The sequence below is a fragment of the Microcaecilia unicolor genome, chromosome 8 (genome assembly GCF_901765095.1).
Source record: "Microcaecilia unicolor chromosome 8, aMicUni1.1, whole genome shotgun sequence".
Taxonomy (NCBI): Eukaryota; Metazoa; Chordata; class Amphibia; order Gymnophiona; family Siphonopidae; genus Microcaecilia; species Microcaecilia unicolor.
The window spans coordinates 32,701,240-32,717,745 of NC_044038.1; the positions used below are offsets into that span (position 1 = coordinate 32,701,240).

General features: G+C 42.9%; 1 protein-coding gene across 1 annotated transcript in view; it reads right to left on the reverse strand.

Moving 5' to 3' along the window:
- LOC115475638 (multidrug resistance-associated protein 1-like) overlaps positions 1-16,506 on the reverse strand; it is a 181,862-nt gene that overhangs the window by 130,162 nt on the left and 35,194 nt on the right. The window contains exon 2 of the mRNA XM_030211527.1: positions 4,797-4,973. Coding sequence (XP_030067387.1) covers positions 4,797-4,973 — 177 coding nt within the window. The remainder of the gene's footprint in view (positions 1-4,796; positions 4,974-16,506) is intronic.

The window sequence follows — 16,506 nt, forward strand, 5'->3', positions numbered from 1 at the left end:
GCCCAGCTTAGCAGGGATAGGTGTATGTCAGACACAAAAGTCATTCAAAGTTATTCATCCTGTTCTAGCCAGACACACAGAGGGGTTGGAAATCATTCCATGAAGCATGCTCTGCATGCTTTTCCGGCCACATACCCTTCCCACCCCTCTGTGTGTCTGGCTAGAACAGGATGACAAAGTCTGAAAGGAACAACTTCTATCACAAGACTCTGGCTGGCAATGGGAGGCATACATACCTCTTATGTACCTCTCCAGCTATAGGGCCAGAATACTTTGAAGCAGTGTGGCAACTAAGTAAATCATTTTGCTCTAGAAATGTTAAGTTGTAGTATTAGTAAATCATTTTGCCACTCTCTACCTCATTTTAACTTTTGGGGTACGGGAGGTGTGGGATAGGATGAGAGGATGTCCCATACCCTCCCTCCATCAACATGGGGGAGTCCTCTGCAAAATATTGCTTGTGGGCCCCTCATTTGAGTTTCTGTTGCTCCCTATTTATAATTTCTTACAAAAATAGGCAGAGTTGATTTAAATCACAACTCTTGTAGTATACCTCCTTTGCAAGCTTTTCTATCTGATGCTACCTTTATTTTTGTGAGGTGAGAACATAATAGCAGCCATACTGGGTCAGACCAATGCTCCATCTAGCCTAGTATCCTGCTTCCAACAGTGGACAATTCAGGTCACAAGTACCTGGCAGAAACCCAAAACAGTAGCAAGATTCATGCTACTGATCCCAGGGACAAAGCAGTGGCTTTCACCGTGTCTATCTCAATAGCAAACTATGGATTTTTCCTCCAGGAACTTGTCCAAACCTTTTTTAAACCCAGTTACACTAACCGCTGACACCATACCCTCTGGCAACGAGTTCCAAAGCTTAACTACTCATTGAGTGAAAAGATATTTCCTCCTGTTTGTTTTAAAAGTAATACTATGTAACTTCCTTGAGTGTAGTCTTTGTACTTTTTGAAAGAGTAAAAAAAAAAAAATCAAATTACGATTACCCGTTCTACACCACTTTCAATTTCTCTGTATCATCACCCTTGAAAACTACTACTACTACTACTACTATTTAGCATTTCTATAGCGCTACAAGGCGTACGCAGCGCTGCACAAACATAGAAGAAAGACAGTCCCTGCTCAAAGAGCTTACAATCTAATAGACAAAAAATAAAGTAAGCAAATCAAATCAATTAGTGTGAACTCTCTGGTACAGGTAGATCTCTTACAACTTGTTCAGTAAAGACCGAGGCAAAGAATTCACTCAGCCTCTCTAAGGCCCTGTCCTCCCCGAGTGCCCCTTTTACTCCTTGATAATCTAGGCCCCACGGATTCGCTCACAAGCTTTCTGCTTCTGATATACCTGAAAAAAAGTTATTACTATGAGTTTTGCCTCAGAGGCAAATTTCTCTTCGTATTATCTTTTGGCCTCCTTTACCAATACTTTGCATCTAACTTGCCAGTGCTTATGTTGCTTCTTGTTTTCTTCATTCAGATTTTTTTTTTCATATTCTGAAAGCTGTTCTTTTATAGCCTCTTTCACTTCTCCCTTTAATCATGCTGGCTGTCATTTCCTCTTCTTTCCACCTTCATTAATACGTGGAATATACCTGGTCTGGGCTTCCAAAATGGTATTTTTTAACGATGCTCATGCCTGATTTAAAGTCCTAATCTATGCTGCTGAGCCTTTCAGCTTTTTTTAAATAATTTGTTTTTTTTATTTTTTTTTACCTATTTTCCTCATTTTACCATTTTGAAAATTAAATGCTACTACAATAATTTCCATAGTGACTGCACTCCAGTTATTAAGTCAAATTTGATTATATCATGACCACTGTTTCCCAGCGGACCCAACACCATTACCTCTTGTACTAAGGAATGGATCTAAAATAGCCCCTCCTCTTATCAGTTCCTGGACCAGTTGCTCCAAGTAGTGTTCATTTATTACATCTAGGAATTTTACTGCCATAGCACTTACTGTTGTGGCATTTAACCAGTCAACAATGATATCAACAACAACAAAAAAAGTGATTTTGTGAGTTCTACCTTCTCTTTGTGTTTTGGGGGTAATTGAAATCGCCCATTATTATTCTGTTGCCAAATTTGCTACCTTCCTAATTTCTGTTAACATGTCTTCATCTGTCTGATCGCTCTGGCCTAGCAGATGGTAGTATAGCCCTACGTGTATATTCTTTCCCTTCACACATGGAATTTCTATCCATAAGGATTCCATGTAGTCTGTTTCATGCAGAAGTTTTATTTTGACTCAATTCCCTCTTTAACATACAGTGCAACTCCCACTCCAATTTGATCCACCCTATCATTGCAATATAAGTTTTACCCTGGTAATACAGTGTCTCATTGATTGTCCTTCTTCCACTAGGCCTCTGAAATACCTACTAGATGTACTTCTAATTCTTTTAGGCTTCTAGCATTTGTATGCAAACACTTCAAAGTGTGTTTTTAAACTTGCATCTACAAGCTGCTTAGAAGTTGACAGGGATAATTTTGCAACTTTTGCTCTGTTCTACTTTAAACACTCCTGGCTTTACCTTTGTTGAAACCTCTCTATTGGGATTCTATAAATGTCCTGTTACAATTGTATCCTTCAGGGATACCTCACTCAGAACCATGTGTTCCTGGGTGACTGTCGGTCACAACCACTCACCTTGGACTCTTTACTACACAATTGACAGAGGCAAGTGGCACTTTACAGACCAACTAATTTGAGGCATGAGTTTTTAAGGACCAGAGTCCACTTCATCAGATGCAAGTTTTTAACCACACATACTTTTCAAGCCTTGACTGTGCATGCTGGTACAGTTAAATTTCCTGCACACGCGTTATACCTGCTACACACACTGTCAGGATTTATCGTGCCACAGACAACTGCCCAACAACCATACAGTTTCCACTGACACAAAAATTTGCACAAGTATAACCAAATCTGTTATGTGAATTTCAGTATACCAAGGAAAACCCCATCTACTATAATAAAACTCACCCTCAATGTTCTGAGGACACTGACGTCAGTGAAGCCAAGCCCTGACTTCCTTCAAAAAGGTTCGAAGGTTTGTGGTGGTGAAGCCACCAAAATCACTCCGGGCCCCGCCCTCGAGGGCGGAGCAATGGCAGAACGAAGGGGTTGGCAGGGAGGGAGGCGGGCGGGGGGAATCGCTCCGGGCCCCGCCCTCGCGTCAAACGTCATGACGTTGGGGGCGGAGCAATGGCAGAACAACGAAGGGGTTGGCCACGGAGGGAGGGAGGGAGGGGTGTTGGCGACGAAAACCTTGCTAGCGCCCGTTTCATTTGCTCTGAAATGGGCCTCTTTTACTAGTCTTTAATATTTAATGTCTTCAGGAAAAAAAAAAGTCAGCTGATGGCCACAACTGCTAGCCAATAGCAAGAAAACTTTAAATGGGTTTATAACACAATATGCTCTGAACTCCCTGAGATTTCAGATTAAATAGTCTCCTTAATGCACTCCCTCCCAGTTTTCTGCAATTAGTTCAACAGTAAAATTCTGAAATTCTATGATAAAAATTATGCAGCACACTTGTACAAAGTTGTATACTGAATATATTTTTATTCAAATTTGCAAAAATAAAATTGTCTTCTGATGTGCGTCTCCAAATATCTTCTTCTTAGTGATCAGTATTGGGAACAGATGAGAAAATAGGGGTAACACAAGGAGAGATCTCAGATAGGAGCTGGAGGGAGACAGGGGAAGGAAAGAAAAGGGATCTCGGAGAGAAATCCAAGAGGAGAAAGGAGGATAAATCCATTCATACTTCTCCTGATAATCCCTCTTCTCACATACGTACTTCCTCGTCCTATCCAGCCCCTTTCCATGTCTCCTCTAATCCCCTACTTCACATACACAAAAAACCCCTTTCTCCGACTGTCCCCCCTCCCCCACTTTTTCCAAGCTCTATCAAGAGGCAGTGGTTGTTCTGTTTATTCTTCCCATGCAGCTCAGGACTGGAGTGCTGCACTTTGAACCATGAAAGACATCATACTACCACAAGGTTCAAAGCACAGCATTCCTGGTCCCTCTGAATTTTACAGCCCTTCCAGAAGGATGACAGACAGTGCCCTGCCATACAGGAAATTAAAAAAAAAAAGTAGGGATTTTAAGGGTCAAGAGAGCATACAAAGTATGAGCCAGGGGTTCTAGGCACTGGAGGTGTGCACAGAGATCGGGACAACAGGAAACCCACAGAAATGCATGGATATCCGCAGTGTTGGTGACAAAACAGTTATTAAAACTGTGGTGATGGATCCAAAGTGAATGGGGATGGGAAGGGACATGGGCCAGATTATGTCCCCATGCCCAAATCAACTTAAACTTCAAACACCAACACTTCAACTAAAAAAATTTTTATATATATATTTTTTTCCAAAAATTCCTACATAATTAAACAAAGTAATAACGCTTATTGTGTTATGTTAAAATTTAACAAGTTAAAGGATGAATTTTATTTGAATTTACAAGATTTTTTAAATGCAGGTTGGTTATGCAGATGGCAAAGAATTGACTAGGGATGGTGAGTGGACAACTGCAATATGGTGGTGATGGGGTGGAGACAGAAAAGATTTGACTGGGGATGGATGGGGACCACATTATGTGCCTGTGCATACCTCTAGTACACACTCTACCCATAGCACAAATGGAATGAACCTGGAATGTTACAAAAGTTATTAAGGGCAAACTAACTTTGTGGCAGGGGGAATAGAGAAACAGTTATGTTAGACCACATTCCCTAGAGAAAATAAGACTGTAAAGAAGCACTTACTGTTTTGGTTTTGTTGAGATGCGACATTCTGATATAGCCTTGATGACGACGATGAAGATAGAGAGCATAGAATGGGAAGCACGCCCAGAGGTAAACACAAGGAGTCCAGACCAAAACGGTGTTGTGAAAGCAATTGGTGAAATCTGGATTTTCTGTGTACCATGTTAGATTCCACTCCTGCCAAAAGACAAAAAGCAGACATCAAATAATGAAGCATACTATCCTATATAATAATTTGCACCGTCAACGTTCCATGGCTAGCTGGCTGTCGGTTTGTAACATCTCCTGAAGTCAGCCAGCCTCCAGCGTTCCATTCCCCCTCATTGCCCCGCCCTCGCGTCAAAACATAATGATGTCAAAGGGCGGAACAGTGAGAGGCAAGGGAATGCTGGAGGCGAGCTGACGTCAGGATGTTACCAAGAGAAGGGAAGCCAGCCAGGCCAGCCAGAAAATGATGAGGTACAAAGGAAGAGAGAATCGCAGCACAAAGAGAGGAGGGCAGGGCAGAGCACAGCACAGCACAATCGATGGACATGGATGGGATGGGAGGAGAGAACTGCGGAACACGGATGGGAGGGCAGGAAAGAGAAGAATCGTTGGACATGGAGAGGAGGGGATGGGAGGGAAGAATCGCTGGACATGGAGGGCAGGGGAGAGACAAAAAAAATCACTTACAAGAGAGCCTTCCTAGGGCTATTTCATTGTTGAGGAAACGGGCTGGGTTCCACTAGTAATCCTATAAGATGCCATAACACCTTAGCCATACAACTTTATACTAATTTAACAATACAGCACTCCAGTTATTTTCTTTGCATTGTAATAGGCCACACACTTAGCTATCTTATACATTACTTAAATGTTTGCATAAATTATTATTTCTTGCATAGTAAAGTGTTAGATGGGAGTAAGAGCAGGGAGTTGAAGGGTGAAAGGGAGAGGATGAGGCATGGTGTAAATGACAGCACTGGAGAGAGGATGAGAGGCAGAAAAAAGGGATGAGAAAGCAAAGTACATAAGTACATAAGTATTGCCATACTGGGAAAGACCAAAGGTCCATCGAGCCCAGCATCCTATTTCCAACAGTGGCCAATCCAGGTCACAAATACCTGGCAAGATTCCAAAAATGTACAAAACATTTTATACTGCTTATCCCAGAAATAGTGGATTTTCCCCAAGTCCATTTAGGAAGCCGTCCAAACCTTTTTTAAACTCCGCTAAGCTAACCGCCTTTACCACATTCTCTGGCAACGAATTCCAGAGTTTAATTACATGTTGAGTGAAGAAACATTTTCTCTGATTCGTTTTAAATTTACTACATTGTAGCTTCATCGCATGCCCCCTAGTCCTAGTATTTTTGGAAAGAGTGAACAGACACTTCACATCTACCCATTCAACTCCACTCATTATTTTATAGACCTCTATCATATCTCCCCTCAGCCGCCTTTTCTCCAAGCTGAAGAGCCCTAGCCGCTTTAGCCTTTCCTCATAGGGAAGTCATCCCATCCCCTTTATCATTTTTGTTGCCCTTCTCTGCGCCTTTTCTAATTCCACTATATCTTTTTTGAGATGTGGCGACCAGAATTGAACACAATATTCAAGGTGTGGTCACACCATGGAGCAATACAAAGGCATTATAACATCTTCATTTTTGTCCGAAATGTATGTGGAAGAGTGGAAATGGGGCTGGGAAGAATGGTCTTAATGAAAGTCTTTGCTTATGTTGTTTTAAATAGGTTTTATTACCTATGTTTTTATGGAAACCACCTAGGTTGTAGGTGGTATATACATTTTTTTAAATAAATAAATATGACAAAAAAGGGGCAATATGAGGCTGGGTATGGAAGTAAGAGACAGAAGAATGGGCTGAAGGTCAGGGTAGGAGTTGTGACTGATGAGGGGATAAAAGGCAGTGGAGGGCCAAGGGGGCATAAGAGGGGGGTGAAGGAGAAAGATAGAGGGGACAATGCAAGTGCTGAAGAGGGAGATGGTAAAGGCAGTAGATGAAAGAAGACAAGGAAACCTAGAACCTTGTTTACTACGGTGCGCTAGAGTTATTAGCGTGCGCTAAATGCTAGAGTTGCCCATAAGTTCCTATTGATGACTTTAGCGTTTAGCATGTGCTAAAAACGCTAGCGCACCCTTAGCACGACTTAGTAAACAGGGCCCCAAGGACTAATATCTAGATACAATTGGATAGAGAAGAAGAGAACAGAAAAATGAAGGATAACATAAAAAAGGAAAGAGTAATGTCAGGGATGGGGTGGGGGGGGGGGGGGAGGAAAATGACAGAGAGAGAAAAAAAAAGGTAAGACAACCATGGAAAATAACTTAGACGACTGAGATAAAGTGGAAAACAAATTAGGACCAACCTGATCGAAAAAAATAAAACGACCAACAACAAAAAAAAAAAAGAAAAAGAAAAATTCAATTTGTAGGTATTGGAATGTGTGAAGCTTTAAGAAATATGCATCACTTCTAATTTTGTATTTTGCAAAGAACAGGAGAAAATGCAGTGTTGGTGATTTATTAGCTATCAGAGATATGAAGGGGGAAAAAAAACCCAGCAAAGAATGGGAGGACAGACAACAAGTTCTAAAACAAACCAAAACAGAGAAACTTCTGAAACACTTCTTAATCCCAGTGCAGGAAATCAAACTGGTCTGCTCAGGATACAACACTGAATATTTATGAAAACAGCTTGCATATAGGTTGGTTCAAACAGTGTGCAGTATCAACAAGATAGAGGAGCATATCTGAAGTGGGCAAAGTTCTTGGGTGTGCCGCCCTGAAATTTGGGAATAATCAGGGAAAGATGAGGTTTGCAAACAAAAAACAGGAACATCTCCACTAGGTAAGCAAACAAAAAAGGAACAGGTACATCTCTACTAGGTAAGCAAACCTGGAACATATTTACTGAGAGACACACTTTGGCAAATCACTAAGATTTAGTACAAGTTTTTCTGCTTAGACTCAGGGCCCACCCACACCCACTCAATGTTGGCAAACATGTACTGAAATACGACCTAAGAGCCAGGGAGATGAGCACTAAAATAACATTTAAGAGGGTGTGGAGAAAGAAAGCAAAGCTGTGTCATGCCAATTCTATTTTTACAAAAGCAGGAGAAAAATACAGAGCAAAAAATGACACCCCAAGTGACAAGAAATTATGCATTCCCTGACTTCAAGCTTGAATATACAATTTTACAACATAGGAATCAAAGCTAAGGTTACTTTGTTAGATTGGAGAGAGAAAAAAAAGATTTAAAAAAAAAAAACTTTTACACTGGACTTTTAAAGTGCCACAAGAGAGAAGCTTAACATGGGATGCTAAAGAGATTTTGCTAGCAGGAATAGCACAGTCTATGAAAAAGAACTGTATCAGTCATACATTACGATTCAGTAGTTGTATTAAGTAGAGCTTTTATATAATACTAGGAAAAAAGGACCGTTTCTGACACATATGAAACGGGCGCTAGCAAGGTTTTCCTCTGAGTGTGTGTGTTTTACAGAGTGTGTGTGAGAGTGTGTGTTTGATAGAGAGTGAATGTGTGAGTGTGTGACAGAGAGAGTGCGATTGGGTGCGGGAGTGTGTGTGTGATAGAGAGTGAATGTGTGAGTGTGTGTGACAGAGAGAGTGAGATTGGGTGCGGGAGTGTGTGTGTGAGAATGAGAGTCTGTGCCAGGGGCCACCCTCCCCCCTCCATCCCAGTTGCAGGGTCAGCCCTCTCCCCTTCCCTCCCAGTTCCAGGGCCCCCCCTCCCTCCCAGTTCCTGGGTTCTGCCCCCCTCCCTCCCAGTTCCAGGGTCGTTGCCCCCCCTCCCCCCCCCCCCAGCCACCCTGCGATGTTTATCTGCAAAATTAGGGAGCTGTGTAGTGTAATAAAACGCCAGGAGTTCCAGAGTGAAGATGAACCAAACTTTATTAATCAGTATATTGACTCAGCCCAGACGCTCATGCAAGAGATCTGGCTCACTTTCAGAACAAATGTCTTTTTTAAGACCACTACAATAGACTGTATTTTACAACATTGCTAATTCTGGATCATCATTATCGTTCTCACAGGGCCGTGCCAACACGGTAAGCGAGGTAAGCATGGCAGGAGGGCGCCATGCCGCACCATGCTTACCTCGCCCTCTTCTCCCCAGATCCTTTTCCTTTTTTTTTTTTTGTTTAAATTTACCTCTGTCCGGAGGCAGCGTAGCGTTAGTGAGAAGGAGGCGGTGCTCCCCCGCCCCGACATGTCAATCTTCCCTTCGCTCAGTTCCGCCTTCTTCTGACATCAGAAATGACGTCAGAAGAAGGTGGGAACTGAGCGAAGGGAAGACTGACACGTCAGGGCGGGGGAGCGCCGCCTCCTTCTCACTAACGCTACGCTGCCGCCGGACAGAGGTAAATTTAAACAAAAAGAAAAGGATCTGGGGAGAAGAGGGCGGGTAGTGTAGCGATCGTTTTCGGGGGGGGGGGGGCGGCGAGTAATGTAGTGATCATTTTCGGGGGGCGGTGCAGGGCTAACTGCAGGGGGGCGCCGGAGACCCTAGGCACGGCCCTGCGTTCTCAAGTATTTAGACTCCTGATGTAGGCCCTTTGGCCGAAACACAACGTTGTGTCGAGTCAATATACTGATTAATAAAGTTTGGTTCATCTTCACTCTGGAACTCCTGGTTTTTTACCCACTGTTTTGTTGTATTGTGACTATCCGTGGGATTTCATTGAGTTCTCCACGTTTGTGGATTCTCTACTGGTGTAATAAAACGCACCTGCCACGTTGTGAAGCTGACTCCATGGCTTCACTGAAGTGAAGGGTTCGTAAGGTTCGTCAGATTCGTCAGTCTGTCACCATCTCTCTCGGCCCCGCCCTCGCGCCTCTGATAGGTCCGCCGCCCTCAACGTCATCACGTTTTTACGCAAGGGCGGAGTCAGCTTCAGAACATTGGAGGTGCTTTTTATTATAGTAGAGATTTAGTCACAGGGTATCATGTGTAAAAACAGTGAAAATCTTTCATAGCAGGCTTCACCATATTAACAGTACATATTACTTGATACATCTTTGATAACAAAAAACTCTACTTTACATACAGAGAGTAAACTCCCACTTGATCTATGATAACTACTGCCCATCCCTCCCATCCTCCCCCCATCGCCTCCCTCTCCTCCCCAACAAAAAAAACATTCTCACTAGGATATGCTCCCAAATACAACATTCTAAAGTATTTAGAACGTTACTACCTGCTGAGTTAGTGAATTCCAAAAGCATTCCCAGGTTTGTAGGAGTTTCCACCCTTAGAATTCATGTCTTCTACCCCTAGTATTTCAACAGTTACAGTTATTGTTAACTATCTCCAATGCAAGAGAGGGAGCCTTGTCCATCTTCTATTTTACAGTCATACACACCTGCTTCTTTAAGAAAAAGAATGATTAAATCAGCAGACTACCACTATATTTAACAGGACCATTTCCTCATTCCCCTGAGCATTTGAGAATGGTGAAAACATCTTCAACCATTAAGTAAAGGAGGCAGTTGCACAGGCCAGTCTTCCCCAGTGTGCCCTGGCACATTGGTATGTCGTTAGATCAGATCAAGTGTAGCATAGAAAAATCACTACTACCCAAGGTTTGAATCCAGAGCAAGACTGGGGCTCTTGGTTCTGGGTGCTGCGGGGTCCTTAAAAACATTCCGAAGTTTCTTTCTGAGAACATGTGTCACACATGCTTTTCCTCACTGGCTAGGGCATCAGCCCCAGATCATATGAAACTAATTAGCATGTAGAAGACAGGCCACCCTTTTATACAACATACAAAACCTCCTCTAAGTTCTTCCAGCCAGTTTTCTAGACGTGTCAAAAGAGCAGATGCAGTCAAGGCAAAACAGAAGATCCTGGCAGCCACACAGTCATGAAATCATCAATATGGAGTTTTGTCTATAGGGATGTGGACAATTCTCAAATAGCCCACTTACCTAGGTATACAACTTACTAGGCTTTCAGAAAATAGTCTTCCCTGCTCTTCTGTTTTTCGGGGGGGGGGGGGGGGGGCGGCGGGAAGAAAAATAAATGCAATGTGGAACAGTTCTAATAGGTTTGGCTGCATACTGTTCATGAATCCCGCTTCAACAAGAATGTCCAATGATGAATCCCTTCCTATACAGTTGTGTATTTATGTAGTTATACAGACTATGGAGGCACAGGCCATCTCAGGGGAAAAGAGTTCACACAGGTAAGTCACAGATATTCAAGAGCAAGAAACAGAAACAAAGACCAGAACCATTTGGTCCTCCCCAGTCTGATATCTGCTAAATGACATCCAGGTAAGAACCGAATATTTTACCCCTTAAGGGAAGGATATTTTTAGTTCACCCAGCAGCCATCATCTAAGGTGCCTGCCAGCGCAATTTCACTTCCTTACACATTCAAGCCTCACAAATTGATAAATATATGCTAAGCAATACATATGCATGTGAACATGTGCTGTAATTATGCAGTTCCAGACTGACAATTTGGGTATATGTCAGGAAATGGGTGAAGTCAGGGGAGGAGACTGGCTGCACCTTCAGTTGGTGAGGACTGGAACCACTGCTGGCTCTTTACTACTACTACTACTTAACATTTCTAAAGCGCTACTAGGGTTACTCAGCGCTGTACAGTTTAACAAAGAAGGACAGTCCCTGCTCAAAGGAGCTTACAATCTAAAAGACAACATGTGCAGTCAGCTTACAGTCTAATGGACAATATGTGCAGACAGTCAATTGGGGCAGTCTAGATTTCCTGGATAGAAGTAAAATGATTAGGTGCCGAAGGTGACATTGAAGATGTATTGCTGTGGTCCAGCCTTTTCTTCAGCTGCATGGCTACCTCATTGCTTCAGCTTTCTCCATGCAAATACCTACCTACCTATGCTTCTGGACTGACAGAAAGACCCCCAAGATGATGTCATCATTTCTCATAACATGCCTATACATGAGAAGCCTTCAATGCAGCTGAACCGTTCAATGCAGCTTGAGGGTCACAAGGGTCATGCCCGTAAGAGCCCAACACAGCCCCAATCTTCATGATCAAATACCTAGGATAGAGATGCAGGAGTTAAAGCCTTGAGTGCCATAAACAGGCCAGGTTTTCAGACTATACTTAATGAATATCCATGAGGTAGATTTGCATACAATGGAGACAGTATCCATGCAGATTTATTATTATTATTCTCTATCCAATTGTATCTAGAATATTATGCATATTCATTAGGGATGTCTTGAAGACCTGGCCTGAACTCCTGTATCACTAGCATAGGAATTTTTTGTTTTGTTTTTTTAAACCAAACTACTCCTGCATCATAGTCCTGACTCATTATCTCCTTGTTTAACCGGCAAAATTAAAACCAGCTGCTGAGACTGGAAACAATAACTGAACAATTTCTTGTTTGCTTCTGGGCGCCACGCCTGTATTCCTCCTCCATGTGTGGTTCGGTGGTTGGTATTTTCATACTACCAACTAAAAGCTAGAGGATCAGACCATTAAAATTTTGGCATTGTATAATTGCTTGCAAAGAAAAAAAGGGGTAGTGTCCTTATACATTGTAAAATTCAGACAAGGGGTCCTTAATAAGATGTCAAACAGGGTATGGAGAAGGGTTTTGAAATCTGAAGTTTACTGAAACTTTCTAGCTAGAGTATAACAGTGTACTACTGTAAATGTAATGTTACATAAGCGATGCAGAACAGCAATGGACAAGACTGAAAGGAGCTGTATTAAAGGCAACTAACCTTTATGTTAGAAAATTATATAAAAGTAAGAGGAAAGGAAGGCCTTCCTGGTACTCAAATATAGTAGCTGACAAGATAAGGGTAAGGAGGCTAGCCTTTGCACGTTATAAGATGACTCAGAAAGATGAAGACAGGAGAGAATACCTAAATAAGTGAAGAGAAGCTGGAAAAGCAATCAGGAAAGTGAAGCGGCAAATGGAGGAAAAGATAGCTAATATGGTAAAATTGGGGAATAAGACCTTTTTCAGATATGTAAGTGACAAGAGTAAGTGCCATAATAGCATTGTGAGGCTCAAAGGCGAGGGAGAGAAATATGTGGAAGATAAGGATAAAGCTGAACTGCTTAACAATTATTTTAGCTCTGTGTTCACGAATGAAATACCAGGAGTAGGGCTGCAGAAAACAAAGGCTAAAGGGGATGGATGTACGGTAGACCAAGACCCGTTTACGGAAGACTGTGTTCGTGAGGAGCTTGCCAAACTAAAAGTAGACAGAGCTATAGGGCCTGATGGGATACACCCGAGGGTGCTTAAGGAACTCAGAGAAGTTCTGTCGGCTCTGCTGACGGACCTCTTCAATGCTTCCTTAGAAACTGGAGTGGTCCCGGTGGACTGGAGAAGGGCGGATGTGGTTCCTTTAGACAAGAGTGGAAGTAAGGAGGAGGTTGGGAATTACAGACCTGTCAGTCTGACCTCGGTGGTGAGTAAGCTAATGGAAACGCTTCTAAAGAGGAGGATTGTGAGATTTCTTGAACTACATGGAATGCGGGACCTGAGGCAGCATGGCTTCACTAGTGGCAGGTCGTGTCAGACGAATCTGTCTTCTTCGACTGGGTGACCAAACAGTTGGATGTGGGAGGGGCGCATGATGCGATATACTTGGATTTCAGCAAAGCCTTTGACACGGTTCCGCCCAGGCAACTGATAAATAAAGTGCTCTCGGTATGGGACCTAGAGTAACTGATTGGGTTAAAAATTGGTTGAATGGTAGGAGACAGAGGGCAGTGGTAAATGGAGCTTGCTCTGAAGAAAAGGATGTCGTCAGTGGAGTACCGCAGGGATAGGTACTAGGGCCGGCTCTTTTTAACATCTTTGTGAGCGATGTTGTAGAAGGGCTGTCTGGTAAGGTTTGTCTCTTTGCGGAGGATACTAAACTCTGCAACAGGGTGGACACCCTGGAGGGTGTGAATGACATGAGGAATGACCTAGCAAAGCTGGAGGAATGGACCGATACTTGGCAACTAAGGTTTAATCCCAAAAAATGCAGGGTCATGCACTTGGGTCGCAAAAATCCAAGGGAACGGTACAGTATAGGGGGTGAAGTGCTTCAGTATACGAAGGAAGACTGGGATTTGGAGGTGATTGTGTCTGATGACCTTAAAGCTTTCAAACAGGTATAAAAACCAACGGTCAAAGCCAGAAGGATGCTTGGGTGCATAAAAAGAGGCATGACCAGCAGGAAAAAGGAGGTGATAGTGCCGTTGTATAAGTCTCTAGTGAGGCCCCATTTGGAGTACTGTGTGCAGTTCTGAAGACCGCACCTATGGAAAGATATAAAGCAAAAATTATAGGGACAGGCTTATGAACCTCAACATGTATACGTTGGAAGAGAGGAGACATAATAGAAAAGTTTAAATATCTCAAGGGCATTTATGTACAGGAAGTGAACCTTTTTTAAATGAAGGACAGCTCTGGAATGAGGGGGCATATGACAAAGTTAAGAGGGAATAGGCTTAGGGGTAACCTAAGGAAGTACAGAAAGGGTGGTGGAGGTGTGGAAGTCTAGGACTGTTCCAGAATTTAAAAAGGCATGGGATAAGCATGTGGGATCGCTTAGGAACAGGAAGAATTACAGGTTACAGAGGATGGGCAGACTGGATGGATCATATGGCCTTTAACTGCCGTCATGTTTCTATAAGCAGTTATATGTCACTGTTAGCAGCTAACAGTGCTGCACCTATCAGTAGTCACCAGGGAACATATATGCGAGAATCAAAACATTTTAGAAATTGTATTTTCCAGCTAGTGTTGTGTTTATCCTCAATCTGTTTCTGTTGTCATATACTATTGTGTGACACAAGACGTGTTATCACAGATGTCAGCGCAGAAAAAGGCACAGAAAAGAGAGATATAGTACCGTGAGAACACACAACATGTCCTCCCTGCTCTGCGGGGGGTGGGGGGAACAAGACTGAGGGAGGAAGCCGCCTACTTGTAACTGCTGCAGCAGGCCACACGTCTACACCATCTGCTGGAGCCAAAGAAATACAAAGGAGCTAAACGCAGCACCAACACCCTACATAAAGGGAGTGGTCAACTCTAAGCTTCCCCCCCCCCCCCTTTTGGCTTCATCTGCTGGAATGGGGACACAACCCACTCATCCGGACTGGTCTGGGATAAAGAAGCTTTATTTATTTACAGCAGCATTTATATCTCACATTGTCCAAATGTGTTTGCTTCAATGTGGCTTACAATGGAAGCTAACGGACAGTTAAATAATATTATAAGCAGTGGTGGTGATAAAGTCACCTTTAAGATGAAACACTTGATAATTAAGATACAATTGAGATGAACAGTGAGTAGAGAGTTACATTTGAGATGTATGTTAAAGGATTGCATTTGAGATGAAGGTTAGATATGAAGGTACCTTTGGGAAGAGTAGGTGCTTCTTGTGATCACTTCAGCAGCAGAGACTGGGATGGGGAGTAGGTGATCAAGGGAATGTTCCTGCTCAGATGAACCTAAGTGGTTAGGGGATAGATTGTTTGGGGTGTTGCGAGGTACAATTGGGTATTCAGATGTGTAGATCATGATTAGTGGGAGGAGGTTGGTGTTTATGTCGGTGGGCTGGTTGGTTCTTTTCTGTTGGGTGTGTTTGATTCACTTTTGTTGTCTGTGGGTAGGAACTTCTTGAACAGGAATGTCTTGAGGTGTTTCCTGAAGATGGTGTGGTGGGGGGTGAGGGATCTTAGTGATTTTGGCAGTGCGTTCCACATCTTGGTGCCTAGGTAGGGGAAGTTCGCGGAGTGTATGGATTTGTAAATGAGGCTGTAGCAGCTGGGTAGTGAAGTGTCAGGTAGTTCCTCGCCTCTTTCGGTGAGTTCTTAAGGGGTAGGGTGATCATGTCCGAGAAGTATACAGGCACTTCTCCTTGAATTATAAGCTAGACGATGGTACAAAGTTTGAAAGTTATGCGGGCTTTGACTGGGAACCAGTATAATGCTTGTCAAAGAGGGGTGGCTCTTTCATATTTAGGTTTTCTGAAGATGAGTCTGGCTGCTGTGTTTTGAACTGTTTGGAGTCTCTTTGTGACTTGCTCTTTACACCCCGAGTACGTTGCAGTAGTCTAGGTGCATGAGAACAGTGGATTGTACAATGTGTAGAAATACTTTGGTGGGGAAATTGTTTCTGATTCTCCTCAGTTTCCACATCATGTGAAATAAGTTTGTGGCAACCTTTGTACCTGGGATTCAAGCGACAGTTTTTGATCAATGATTACTCCCAGTTGGTTTAAGTTATCCAAGAGGGGATAAGAGGTCCCATCAATATTTATAATGGATGTGGTGATTTGTTTGTGTGGTGCTCTTATTACCAGGAATTGGGTCTTGTCTCTGCTGAGTTTGAGCTTGAAGGTGGTGGCCCAGTTCTCTAGTGTGCTTAGGCTTTTTTTTTTTTTTTGCCTCAGACATCTCTTTAACGTCATTTCAAATGGGATATAGTCAGTCACGTCATCAGCTTAGATGAATGGGTTGAGGCTTTGGTTGTCAAGTGTCTTAGCTAGAGGGGTCATCATGATGTTGAAGAGTATCGGGGAAATAGAGGATCCTTGGGGGGACTCTGGATTGTGCTTTCCATGTGGAGGATAGCTCGTTTTTCATTTTAACTTGGTTTGTGCTCTTGGTCAGGAATTTCTCAGACCACTGGAGTACTGCTCTGCTTATACCAATCTTGTCTAGTATTC